At 39.0% G+C, this 13,995-nt stretch overlaps 1 protein-coding gene across 1 annotated transcript; it reads left to right on the forward strand.

The window, feature by feature from the left end:
* The first annotated feature begins 5,148 nt into the window (after window positions 1-5,148).
* LOC106676435 (uncharacterized) lies at window positions 5,149-11,694 on the forward strand. Its single transcript, XM_076883584.1, has 8 exons — window positions 5,149-5,327; window positions 7,271-7,860; window positions 8,155-8,334; window positions 8,703-8,843; window positions 9,111-9,165; window positions 9,326-9,479; window positions 10,569-10,647; window positions 11,183-11,694. Exons 2-8 carry the CDS (start codon window positions 7,423-7,425, stop codon window positions 11,222-11,224), a joined length of 1,089 nt encoding a protein of 362 aa, XP_076739699.1. The 5' UTR covers window positions 5,149-5,327; window positions 7,271-7,422; the 3' UTR covers window positions 11,225-11,694.
* The last annotated feature ends 2,301 nt before the right edge of the window (window positions 11,695-13,995 follow it).

The raw sequence follows: 13,995 nt of genomic DNA on the forward strand, positions 1-13,995 counted from the left end.
TCTGAGCAGTAAAACTAAACCTGAGATGCTCCACTCCTAAATCACTTTAAGGACAGTGTCTCTATCTGGCAATCAGGGGACACAGTCACAGTGCAGTTTCCATGGATACAAACAGCACATGTAGCACAACACAAACGCTTGGCCAGCTTATATCTCCCCTACTTGTGTATGAGCCAGTGATCCATCGCCATCACCCTGTCAGAAAATAAAACCGTACTACAAAAATATCTAACGCTTCTTTCCCCTTATGACACCCCCCCCTCCCTCCACCACCACCACCACCTCACTCCTGGTGACACGTGTGTGTTTCTGTATTTAGCTTTATTTAGCTGCGTGTTATCTGGGATTATTTTGTGTGGATTGTTAGTGGTTCCCCGCTTATTCCAGCCACACACAGCACCTGTCTTTCCCAGATACTAATATCTGGCCTACACCTATTCTGGTTCACGGTCACGGTCATAGCAACTTGCCAAACAACATACACATTTAATGGGTTGTAGATACACACCAAAAACATTAAGGTTGTCGGGCAGTGGCCTTGGTTTGCTGAGCGTGTTATAAATCATAGCAGGAGAAGAGATGAAGTTCCCTCTCTGGGTCAGACTGTTGGTGGTCTGTTATGATATTTAAAGAAAACAGAGTGTTGCTGTCACGGGGAGAGGTCACGTAATGTAATTCAATACTTGGCTGTCAGCTTCTACACCACTTTCAGAAAACAGCATTATGTCTCTTCATAACTTGGTTAATCAGTATGCCTAAGTTGACTTATAAACAAATTTTTATTATGTGAGCTGGGGTGACTGAGTGGCAGTCATGCTCTGACCCTAGTCTGACATCTGATCTTGACAGTGTGGGGCTGCTCAGGAGGGGGTCATGACAAATTCTCAGTGGGTGACAGACACCTAAATGCTCTTCAGGGAAATTACTTTACTCAGTAGCTCTTAGTAAAGCCCCTTTTGTCAATGTAAGACCCAGTGTTTGTCAAGAGTTTCTATAGCAACACAGAGTCACAGCTAATTCAGAGCTCAGTCAACCCTTATTCATTTCCTGCACTCCTGTTTAAAATCAGTGTCACAGACATTTGGCTGGCCGGGTAGATATGTAAAACCAGTACACTTCAGCATCAGAGCTTTACATCCGGAGATATTTTAGTCAAAGAGTTATTATAAGTTGCCACAAAATTTATTAAATATTAATAAAAAATTATCTAGAGAGGCTTTTGGTTCATGAGATGGAAATATTAATGGGCCGAGCCGTTTTCCAGGTTGGATTGTAGAGAGTGGTTAATACAGTACCTAAGAAGTGAAAATTCCCTGGCTCTGTTTCAGGAGGAGACACAAATCCCTTTGGGGGCAGCTGGAAGGGCATCCAGTGTAAAAATCTGCCAAAACAAACATGCAGAGCTACCAGCTTTGGAAATCCTGTAATGAACAGACAGCAGCTGAAAGCTGTTTTTATTGTAAAGAGTTTTTTTTATGTATTTCCTTGTTGCTAGTTGCAGGTACTAAAATAACAAATATGGTAAGAGAAGCTTCTCATTTAAAAATGGCCCCAGATTTATTGTCAGACATCATGTTTTCATAATATATGCTGGGTGGTTGTGGATGATAGAGCTGGTGGAGTGGGTCGTCCACTATTAACAGGACTGGTTGTTGGTTTCATCTGCAAAGTCTCTACAGCTTCAAATATCCGTGGAGGGTGAATTTAAGATTGCTACTCATGGCAGGTGAGATACAAGGTAAAAATGTTTGGGTTAAGATAACTCTTTCTGACACACTAACATTCAATGTACATTTTCCTGTCACCTGTCAATCCACTGGACACACTAGGAATCTATGTAACGCCATCCTTTTGGCCTGGACGTGCGTTTATCTCAATATAACTGCACATAGATTAAAGATAAATCTGGTAAGATTGCTTATGAATTGAATTAACTGATATTTGAATACCCCTGCTCTATTATTACCTTTAAAGCTCATGGAAATACGAAGATGGTGGGTCCATTAGCACTGTAAATTGATGTTACTGCGATTTGGTTTGATCCATCGATCCACAGAACTTCTTTTGCGCATCAGTTAAGTTTTGTGACTCAGTGCTACTATCTTCACTGATAACTTTGAGTATTAGTAAGGTAATCAGTATTTTTTTTAATATATCTGTGAGGCTGTACTGAATGTAATGCTTTAATAGCTATGCAAATAGTTTATGATTGATCAAAATATGGAGAAAACTATCACTTTAAACCACACGAACACAGTTTTACTCAAGTTGTCTAAAATCTGTAGTAAATCTATGGAAACTGCTAAATACAGCAAGGAAGTTATTTGGTGCTGGGAGATAGAAGAATCCAGTACTGTATTTGCAAAAAAGTATTTGCCCCCTTCCCAATTCCTTATTATTTTGCATTGTGAGGTAGTCTGACTGGAGCGTCAGTGAAGGTGGTAGGTAGGGAGACTCATCAGACATTTGTGTTCCCAGAGATGAGTAATTTATTTAGAGTGACCTCCATGTGAAACTTTAGAGAACTCCCCCAAATTAACTTAATTAACAAAACTCAAAAGCACATGGATTTGGTAACACAACTCTACTCTCTTCCCTCATCTGAATCAAGCAAAGGTTGACTATCAATTTCCCTTCAATCAGTCTAGCGTACCACTAGCTCAAGCTGAGGAATTTTAAACTTAACACAAATGACTGAGAATTACATAAAGCTCCCCACTCTTCTGATTAACACATTTACACAACTAAATGGCTCTACATATGAAAACATATTCAACAAATCCCTTTGTATCCCGAAACAAACAAGAAGTAAAAGAAACCCCTTCTCTTGGTTTCACCTGCTGATGTCAGACATGACATCAGCAGTACTTTAAAATCAGGAAATGCTGGGCGGGCCTTTCTCCACACCTGACCTACATGAAGACTGAAAACAAAAAACAGTGTAAGTATGCACAAATGACTTAATTTTCAACATAGTAAAATATAAAGCTACAAGAACTTGAGTATTTTCTTTGATTTGCTAAATGTTTGTTTTGCCAGCATCAGTATGCTTACACAAACAAACCCGGGATAGTATGTGCGGCAATGTTACTTTGACAATAGCAAATCATAGCAAATAAATATAGAAAGAGAATAATGTGCAAAAAGTCAATAATTCTGGGACAAGTGGAGAGTCTTGCTCATCCACATGCATATTTAGTCACAGTTGTATGTTTCAGATCATCAAACAAATGTTCATAATTAACAAAGATAACCTGAGTAAATACAAAATGCAGCTTTTAAATAATGATTTCTTTTATTAAGAAAAAATGTATCTAAACCTACAAGGCCCTGTATTTAAAAAAAAAAAATCAAATTGAAAGCATTTTATAAAATATCATCATACCAACAGGTGGCAGTTTGATGGCCAGCTTTGCTGCTTCAGGACCTGGATGAGTCACCATAACTGATTAAACTAGAATGCCTATAAAAAATATTCATAATTCTTCAATGGTTCACCCTTTTATTGCTTTAATAAAGGAAAACATGGTCAATATAATTAGTCTGTTTTTTGACAAAAAATGTGCTAAAAAGGCCTATTGCATGTCAAAGTGAAAACAGAGGTTTTCAAACTAATATAAATTATTTAAAGATATACGTAGTTGAGTGGAAAAATCTTGTTGGACATGCAACTGGCTGAGGCTGTGAAAGCTGTATGGGAGTGCAACAAAGAGAAAGGCACTGCTGAAAAAAGCTTCTATTAAATCTCACCTGGAATTCTCCCAAAGGTTTGTGTGAGACTCCAACATTGATTGGAAAAAGGTTCTTTGGTCTGATGAGACAAAAACTAAACAGTATGTTTGGCAGAAACATACATGCATACATTCATTTATATTTATATATTTCCCAGGTCTGACAGGGATAGGCCGATGTGATCATCCCTCTGTCATTTTCTCTGGATTGTCTCCAAAAACATCACAGGCCCTGTGCCAGTTTCATCCCTGCCGCATCTGCTATCTGCTGCGACTCCCACAAACAACAACCACTGACACGTTCAAGTCAGAGGGGTCAGTCATGCACCCAGGATCATCACAAGTTTCCAAGATTCCAACCTCCCCATGTCCACTGAGTCAAAAATAGGCTCAGTTAGCCTTTTATAAATCTGAGTGTGTCTATAAAAAGCATTTGGCTGACCAGAAACCTCGGCTGAAGCGACATAACCCTATCTTTAGCTTTATTTATGTCCTGGTGTTGACAGCGCCACTTGCAAAGCTTTCCAGTCACTGTTCAATAGGTCACATGTGTGCTGGGACCCAGGTCTGATGTTGGAAAGCACCGCCGAGGGTAATCAGAAAGCCCACGGCACTGGGCAGCCTGCATCCCTTACAGAAACAAGCCGCCTAACAGCTGCTGAGTTAACGGCTTGATGATTCTTGGCCTCAGATTCTTTCCATCTACTTAGTGTTTATGGAGCTCTCTTCTGATGACAGATAAGCATGTCCACTATTGTGAATTGAGGATTGGCACTTTTACAACGGTCACACGACAAGAACAATTGTAAAAATAGAAAGCCCCATTAACTGTGGCTTTATTATACTGCAGTAAGTCAATTATATTTTGCTGAATGCCTTTTGGTTATACCCGGATCTTGGCGTTTTGAAAGTCATCTGATACAGAGCCTCAAAAAGCACCCGGGATCATTACAAACATATTTATAAAAATAATGAAAAGATATAACACAGATCAAAACAGACTGCAAATTGCCAACAGGTTAGATGAGCCACTCAATGTATTTCACCATCTGTGTGTGTGTGTGTGTGTGTGTGTGTGTGTGTGTGTGTGTGTGTGTGTGTGTGTGTGTGTGTGTGTGTGTGTGTGCGCGCCTGTAGGATGTATCTGTAGGAAATATGATTATGAGTGCTTTTAGAAGTCCTTGGTCAATTCATCAAATAGTAAAAGCTATAAGAATATGGAACTCTGGGTTAAAGAAGTTAATATTTCAACTAACTTCCTGGGATAAAAACATGTCATTAAGACACATCTATATGTATGGAAATGAATAAAGTAACAGGTCAAACATCAGTGCAACACAGTATTTAAATGTAAAGGAATAAAATTGTGATCTAGCAATCTTAGCTGTGACAGTACACTGTTAAAAAAATCCGTAAATTTAGGGGTCCCTTTACCGTGGATTTGCTACGGATTCGCTCCGTTTTGCGAAATACGGAAAGTTTGCTGTTGCGCGAGGCAGAATTTTCTCCCCCAGCCAGAATATTCCGACGCCATTACTTTCAGTGCGGTCAGTGCCTACCTAAATTTCTGCAAGTCACAAGGAAAGTTGGAAACAGGTTGGTTGTGTGGAATGAGAATGAGAATGGAGTGCCACCTTGTTCCCCCTCGTACATTAAATTGGTCTCGATAGGCAGTTGGTAGTGGTGTGTATGTGAGTGGACGTTTGCTGCTAGCTGCGTTAGCATTAGCTAGCCGCCTGCGCTTCGTAAGTACGTCAAAAACCATTTTTTCCCTCCCTCTTACATGAAATTTGGTCTCGATAGTCAGTTGGTAGCCGTGTGTGTTTCATGGTAACATTTGAATGTGTGGGTTTTGCGTTATTTTGAAGCGTGGTTTGCCCAACTAAAGTTAACGTTAGCCCATAAGTTGGATGCGCGCGCTTGTGTGTGTGTAAATTAGCCACATGTGTGTATTGTTATAGCTCACTGTGTTACGTTAGCATGCAACTGAACATGGTAATAATTAAAAGGGGTGATAGTTAAGTAGAATCAGATTTCATTGCAGAAAACATTGCAGCCCAAAGAGAGTGGCCCATGCAGCCCAACGCAGATTACTTATTTGAAGGTACCTGAAAAGTGAATGTGCTTCACTGTGCTGATATAAATTTATTGTTTTCATATTGATTCTGTTCTGATTCTGGCTATCCGTCAATTGGCAAATTCAATCTCTTAAAAATGTTGACTTGTAACATTTGTGGCTTTAACGCTCGGTCTTCGACTGATTACTTGAAACACTGCCGAACACACAGAAATAATAATAATGTATCTTTTTTATGTGGCCATAGGGATTGCAGAAGGAAGTTTAACACATACAGTAGCCTTGCTGTGCATATGTCACGAGCTCATGTAGACAGAAGGAGCACACAAACATGGAACCGTAATGTGTCTGTACAGTTAAGGTGCTTGTTTAATTTTTGCAGCAGTGAATATGATGATCTTAAAACTTTAAAGTGTCATTTGAGTGGTCACATAGATGAGGGTTTGACTGTAACGTGTCCCTTTGATGGATGTTCTAAGACATTCAATGTAAAGTCATCCCTAACGCATATTTCCAGATACCATAAAGGGTGGGATGTTACCAAGATAGCCCCAGTTCATATATGTGAACTAACAGAACGGTCTTTCCAAGGTGAAGGATCACATGTAGAACCTGAAGAACCTGAAAGTTTTAACATTGATGCAGAACAAAGTGATAATTTCTGCAGTGATCAAGTGAAAGACAACTTCACAGAGAGTCTTGCTCAGTTTTACTTGGGTTTACAGGCAAAATATTTGGTTCCAGCCTCCACAATAACAGAAATAGCAAATGAAATGAGAACTATAAGTGATATTCAACAGGAATATACTGTGGATGCACTAGCCTGTGAACTGGGGCAGTATGGTGTTCCAAGGGAGACTGTAACATCTCTTGGGAATAGTATATACGAGCAGAGCCCTATGCACAAGGCATTACATTCTTATTTTAAAAGGTGCATTAGGGCAAGTAAGAACTTCATAAATGTAACCAAGTCTCTGGCTGAACGGCACCAGTTGCTTCAGGCTTATCAGTCTTGTGGTACCTTGTTTCGTTCCCAGGTTCATGTCTCAGACTCAACACGGTTCTATCCAGAGCTCTATGACCAGAACATAAAGACAGTGGTTGGAGAATTTGATTTGAACTCAAGTAACTCAGTTGTCACAGAGAGTGTGCAGGTTAAAGGCACTACATATGCAAATTGAATGCTGGTCTTACTGAGCTACGCAAAAGGACTACTGCAGTTAGGACAAATAGCAAGCATTTTTGTAAAAAATGAAACTACTGTCCTACTTTTGCTTCGAGGGAAAAATAAAAGTTGCCATCAGCTGTACATGGCAATAATTACTCTATAATTGGTTTTCATAATTAGGTCCATTTGTATTCCTGGTTGACCCAAACTGGACATTGAGGACCAATGTATTAATTGATTTGCAACAATTGTGATGTGTTTAATTTATGGAGATGTTTGTCATGTCATCCATAGATTCACAAACTCCACCGCAGTTCACCCGGCCTGGCCCCTCATCAACACCTGAACCACAGAGGTTTCAGCTGCCCTCAACACCACCTGAGACAGCCGACTCCCCATCCCAAGACGCATATTCAGTACCATGGCACAAATGTCCCTCAAAAGTCATGGATGAGTTGCGTGAAAAAAAGTACATAATGGGGAAAGACAGACGAGAGATGGTTCGGATCGTCGCTGAAGATTACCTCCATAAACACCCAGGAAGACCTGGTAGACAAAAGCTGAGGGAACTCGCCAGTATGATTGTAGGACAATATCCTGCCTCCTTCAAGCTGACAGAGCCGTTTGGAAACAAACCTTTTGCAAAAGATGGTTCTGAAACTCTCTTTCGTCAGCTGGAACACAGAATTGAAAATATGAAGAGGCCACAAAGCTCACTGAAGAGGCAAGCAGGGGGTGAAAATTCAACAAAGAAAAGGCCCAGGAATTCAGATCTGTATGGATGTGTGGCGTGGGATCCAATCATTGAGGGGGCCGTGTGTAGAGAAGACCTGCTGTCTAAACGAGATGAGTTGAAACGTGCCTTTCAAACCCAGGATCTTCAGGTGGGTCTGCAATCATCCATTACAGATACAGAAAGCTTTATTAATCCTCGAAGGGCAATTCGGTTCCTACAGTCCACCATCTAGACATACAACCATTCACACAGCAATAGTATATAGCAGGAGTAATGCGATAAGGTCTGGGTCCAAGTACAATTTAGGACACATTGTGAAATTGTAGATCGTCTGTAGATCACTATGCCCATAGTCAATTGAAATTGATACCCTGTTTTATTATTTTAATTGGTTAGTTTGACTAACTGTTCGACTGTTTGTCTAACTGCCTCATATCTTTAGGAGTCATCTGTTCGAAAATTGATGACTGAAACATATCCCATTCAGCGTGAAATCCTCAACGATGATGATACCACTATTGCCGTTGTAAAGGACGAGTGGCCGTTCCTGTTTGAAGTTCCTCACCTGTTTGATCATGCATCTAAACTCCTTGGCTTCTCTGTACAAAACAAGCTGGCACAGGTGTGTTGTTATTGTTATTATTATGATTGTGCTGTGCTGCTCCATATGGAGAGAATTTTGTCTTTATTAATCAATCAGAAAAAGATTTGCAACCAAAAAGAGAGTTGAGACCAAAAAAGATAAACTGGCAACCAATCAAATAGAATAACTTGGATGAACAATCAAATGGAATAGATTTGAGACCAAAAATCAGGAAGTGACAACCAAAAAAGCAGGACATTTGAGATCAAAACAGAACAGGTTGCAAATGAAAATGAAATAATTCATTTTTATTTTTATTTTTTTCAAAATTCTCTCCATAGCTCCAAACGAAAATGAGTGTTAGTCTTATGTACTTGTACAAAATTAACACCTTGAACCTTGAACAGGAACTTTCCAAAAAAGAAAAGGGGATCAATGACTTCCTTGACTCCAAAGGGATGAAGATGGGCGAAGGTCCAATACAGCTCATCTGTGGCATTTCAAAATACTTCAAGGAAGACTCTTATAAACTCTTCCACAAAAAAGAGGTAGATGTTGTAGATTTTAAACTGTGTGCAAGATAATTATTTGCATCCAGTGGTGAACCAAGTAACCAACCACAGTAGGAAGTATAGATTCCCCTAATTGTGCTGCTGATATTCTCTATAAACTCTCTATCTATAAACTATTTACATTAATGTTTTTGCATAATGGCTACCTCTGTCTGATGAAGACACTAGCAGATAGTCAAGTTGCCAGCAGGTTTGTGTGTACTGGAAACATTAATTCATGTATCATGTCTGTCACCAAAACAGATCTCTGCAGATCCTGAAGTCGAACTCCCAGTGACCCCATGCATCCTAATCAGAGGTTTGTAGTTAAATCTTTTTTTGTATCCCAGCAAGCTGTTGTTAGCTGTTGTTATAAGCTGTTGTTGTGTCATATTTATTAAAGAAATGTTTTGCTTGCCTTAAAATATAGGATTTTTTTTTTTTTTGTAAATGGTACATGGTTTTTATCTGTGTTTAAGGTGACCAGCAATTCAAGATTGCTGTTGATGGGTTACTTGTCAATGACCACATCACCTCTCCCATTGTGGCCTTGAGCTACGTCTTCTCCATGTTTTATGTCTGGAACGTCCAATACCCACCGGAGATGGCTTTTACTCTCGAATTCATGCAAAGGTAAGCACTCATTGTTTGGAAATACTTTGTAAATGTGACTTTGCCGTGCCTTTCTGCACCTGACCTGCTTTTTGTCAATCTACACTAAACCCGTTTGTCTGAGATGTACAAGCTCAAAATGTGTCGTCACATGCTGTGAGCTTTTAGATCAGCTGTTATTGGCTTATGATCCCCCTGAATATGGATTTGTTCAGAGATTTTGTAGCTCCCTGTTGAAGACTATTGTTGGAATAAATGTGTCATATCTTTTTAAAGGGCAGGTAACATGCTTTTTGCTTTAAATAGTGTCCTAAGTCAATCAATAACAAAACAAACATAACATGATTCTAGTTGGGAAATGGAGCAAAAACATATTTTTCTCAGAATGGTTTGTTGACACAAAATTCGTTTGAGCTATCTCTTTAAAACCATTAGCACCTGAGACCAGGTTATGTCAGTGGTGGTCAAACCTTTTCATGTCAAAGACACACAAACTGAAATTTATTTGGCTGCAGACCCCAAACTCAAAATATGTTGTTCCAGGGACCCCCCCCCCCCCCCCGAAGGAAAGACTAAACATATTAATTTAAAAAATACTACATAGTGGATTCATGCCCAAATGTTAATACTTGTACTGATGTGTAACGTGCACTGAATGTCACAGTTTCTCCACTCCATGTTTGAATAACCCCCAGGACAGTCCGTGTTCAAATGTGCTGTTACACCTTTTGATAGGACAATGTCAACTGTGTTTTCTATCCCCTTCTGTGTTCTGTGCATTTATAATATCCCTGCATACACATTGAGGATGCATGCTGTCATGTGTTGGTGATAAGCAGACTTCTCACCCTTGCAAACATTTCTGTATATGCACAGTGTGAATGCATGTGTCTTGAAAAGACAAAGGAAGAGAGCTTAGCCACTGGCACCAGCACCACAACAACATTGGGTTCTAGACAGATGGTCAACTAGAATGATAGAGAGGTTCACACATAGGGGCATATTGAAGAAAACAAATGTAGGATTTTATTGAACTGCTCCACTCCTGTCAAGCCACACTACATGTGCAAACTTTGTCTGCATATCACTATTGTTTTTTTTTTCCCTCAGAGTTTTCTTTGGGGTCAATCCTGAGCGAGGCTCCAAGGCAGAGAAGAAGGGGAAGAAACGGCACTTCATTCCTCCACAGGTGTGCAAGCTGGTTTCTCAGCTGAAGGAATTTGAATGCAAGCAGAAGGAATCTGAATGGGCCATTTGAGCTGTTCTCAGAGCTCAGAAAATACCTTTTTGGACTGAATGTACACACACACACACACACACACACACACACACACACACACACACACACACACACACACACAAAGGCAAATCCAAAAACATGGGGCTTGGGAGTAGAAATACAGATTTTTACAGTATTAGGTGAGTTCAGATGTTTTAACTAGATGCCCACAACACACATGCTGCAGTTTCAAATCCCCCATGTTAAGGGGGAGGGAAGGTGGGCGATATTTGTCATTCCAGTTAAGCTTTTCCTGTCATTGTGGAGTTGGAGGTGTAAGTTTTAATTTTTTTTTTAGTTTTAAGTTGTTTTAAGAGTTTTAAAAATCTCTTTATGGCATGTTGCACAGTCATCCTTCTAAGGTCATGGTTGTTATTGCTGCACTGATGTTTTATAGAAAAGTTGTATAATGTAATACTTCTAATGTTCTATTTGTTTTTTGTAGAAAGGTCAGCCACTGGTTGCAGAGCTCTGCCTGTCGGTGTGATATGTGGAGTTGGAGGTGTAGGTTTCTGCATCCTCCTGGAGGGGGCTCCTCATTTTGCACTGACAGGTGAGACAGCAACAGCAATGCTGGCAGTTTTATTGTCTTATTTTGTCATTGTCTTTAACAAATCAATTTGTTATTAATGCCTGTCAGCCTGTGGATGCTAAAAAGTTGCTAGATTTGGCATCTCCCTGTTAAAGGACATGGCTGTACTTCTTTGAGAAAACAGCTGGTTTATGTATGTAAAATTTCTCTGAATGTGAAGGTGATGTTCTGAATGTTTTAATGGTTGTAGTGTAAATATTGCAAATCATTCACCACAAAAAGTGAAATCACTTTAAAGCACTGGCAGCTGTTAAAGGAAATAAATAATTGCTGTGATTCTACATTTGTGCTTTATTGATGGTAAACGGTATAGAGAATGGTACAGAATTAAACATTTTAGGATGACTGAAGTGTCCGTAAATGGTATGGATTGAGTACTTAAATAATACGAAATATTCCATTTTAGGTTTGATGGAACTGTCCGTAAATGGTAAAGAAAAAGTCAGGTAAATCTACGGAAATATCTGTTATAGGGTTTACGGAATTGTCTGTGCAATAACGCCGAAATTTATGGAAAATACGGAATTTTCCATTTTAGGTTTGACAGAAATGTCCGTCAATGGTACAGAAAAACTCGGGTAAATCTACAGAAATATCCGTTTTAAGGTTTACGGAAGTGCCCGTACAATAACGGAAAAAGTGCTGGTAATTAATTACCAGCACTTTTTCCGTTTTATAACGGAATTTTTTTTAACAGTGTACAGTTTAGACTACATCTGCTAAAAGTCAGACTCTTTCAGGACATCGGTCAGTCCTGTGCACTTCACATTAAAAGAGAGGAACAAAGTGTCTTCAAGATTTCCAGTGGAAAAAACAGAGCATCTTACTACTCCACTCCAGTCTTTTCTCTTCTTTCTCTCCTTCTAACTCATCTCTCGTGTTTTATCAAGAATAGTTCAGAGCAAGTTTGCCCACACAAAGACAGTAGGTCTCATCCCACTCAAGCTTCAGTTCATGACTGATGGCCACATTCGCTGTGAACAAAGATGGTGTAGGTGGACAGTGTGTATGTGTGTCTGCATCCATGTCTGCATCTCCGAGATTGTGCCACTGTTATGCCAGCGTCTTAGACCTTTCAAATGTTAGGGCAGCAATGTGAGTGTCTTTTGCTCTTCTTGTGTCTCTTATTAAATAATTATTTCAACCGTGGAGCAAATAAGCTGACATTATTTCTATATATAAAATGCCTTATTGCCTTGCATCTATCTATGTTGAGTCTGAGGAGAGCAATCATGTAAATGTCTGTGCCAAGAAGGAGATGTGTCAGTGCTTGTAGATGATATGTGTGGGATGAGTGAGTCTGAGAGGAATGAATGATTGGAACATTTTCATGAAATTATTTTTGCTGCTGTTTTTGGCTGCTGTCACTTATTGAGAGTAAATTTCAATAAGTGAATAAGTAAATCTGTGGATGTTACTGTTCAGATATAAAACACACAAAATTATGTGTAATTCTTTTTTATGTCAGGATCACTCCCTCATTAGAGTTAACTGGAAATCTCAAATTTTACCTCAAGTTGATCTGGTTTTTTTTTTTTTTGTATGGCAGGAATATCCAGGAGAGTAAATAAATTGTATCGCTGATAAATAGTAGCAATATTTTGATGACTATTTCAATCATTTAATTGATTATAAATAATATGTAATAATACTCTATTGTATATATTAAATCTATAGTATACATTAAATTTTTTACTAAAGTACATCACATTTAGGAATACAAGTCAAGGGGGCTATTGAAGCAGTAATATAGTATAATTTATATTATATATTGAGTATTGCACTACAATATCTGTGTTATGCAGAATAGTGCCAGTAACTATCTATTATTGACAAAGCAAGTTGTAATATAATTAAATTACATACACTGATGCGTATGTATAAATGATAAAATGCAAATAAAAGTACACATATATATTTTAGATTGAGAACTTTAACTTTGTGAGTGAACATTAGGCATAAAGTTTGCAGAAACATACACGCCGGAACATTGGAAAAACCAAACAACAGGCAGGACAGCACAGTGCTGCAGTGGTTAGCACTGTTACCTCACAAGAAGAAGCTCCACTGGCCAGCCGGCACCTTTCTGTGTGCACTTAGTTATTAGTCTGTGAGCATGTTCTCACTGTGCCTCTGTAGGATCTTTTTGAGTATTCTGGCTTCCTCCCCAAAGATATGTGTGTCAGTTTAATTTGTCATTTTAAGTTGTAGGTATGGGTGCGCTGTCTGTGTCCGGCAACTACCGGCAAACCTGTGCAGAGCATACCCCATCTTTCACCCTGTAGCAGGGATATGGCTCCAGCCCCTCCTCCTTGACCCTAAATTGGACAAATCATTACGACTGATGAAAAAACAAGGGCCAGATTTATGGATATTGCTGTATTTGAAAGACTTAAAAAAGACCATGGAAAGAAAGCTATCGAGGGCTTTTCTTGATTTCTTTTTTTCAGGCTCACTAACTGACCTACAATATTAAAACGATTCTTCTCAAGTTTATTCAGTCTTACTTTATTTTTGAAGAAAACTTTCACTCTTTGTTCTTTAGTTGCAGAGCACATTTTATACTGTGACTCCACTTAAAAGTCTTACATACAGTAATAGCTTACAAAGAATTAATACATTATCTGTTTATCTGCTGTTATGAAGTCTGATGAGCGGTGTTTGGT

This window comes from Maylandia zebra, linkage group LG1 (assembly GCF_041146795.1).
Source record: "Maylandia zebra isolate NMK-2024a linkage group LG1, Mzebra_GT3a, whole genome shotgun sequence".
NCBI classification, from domain to species: Eukaryota; Metazoa; Chordata; class Actinopteri; order Cichliformes; family Cichlidae; genus Maylandia; species Maylandia zebra.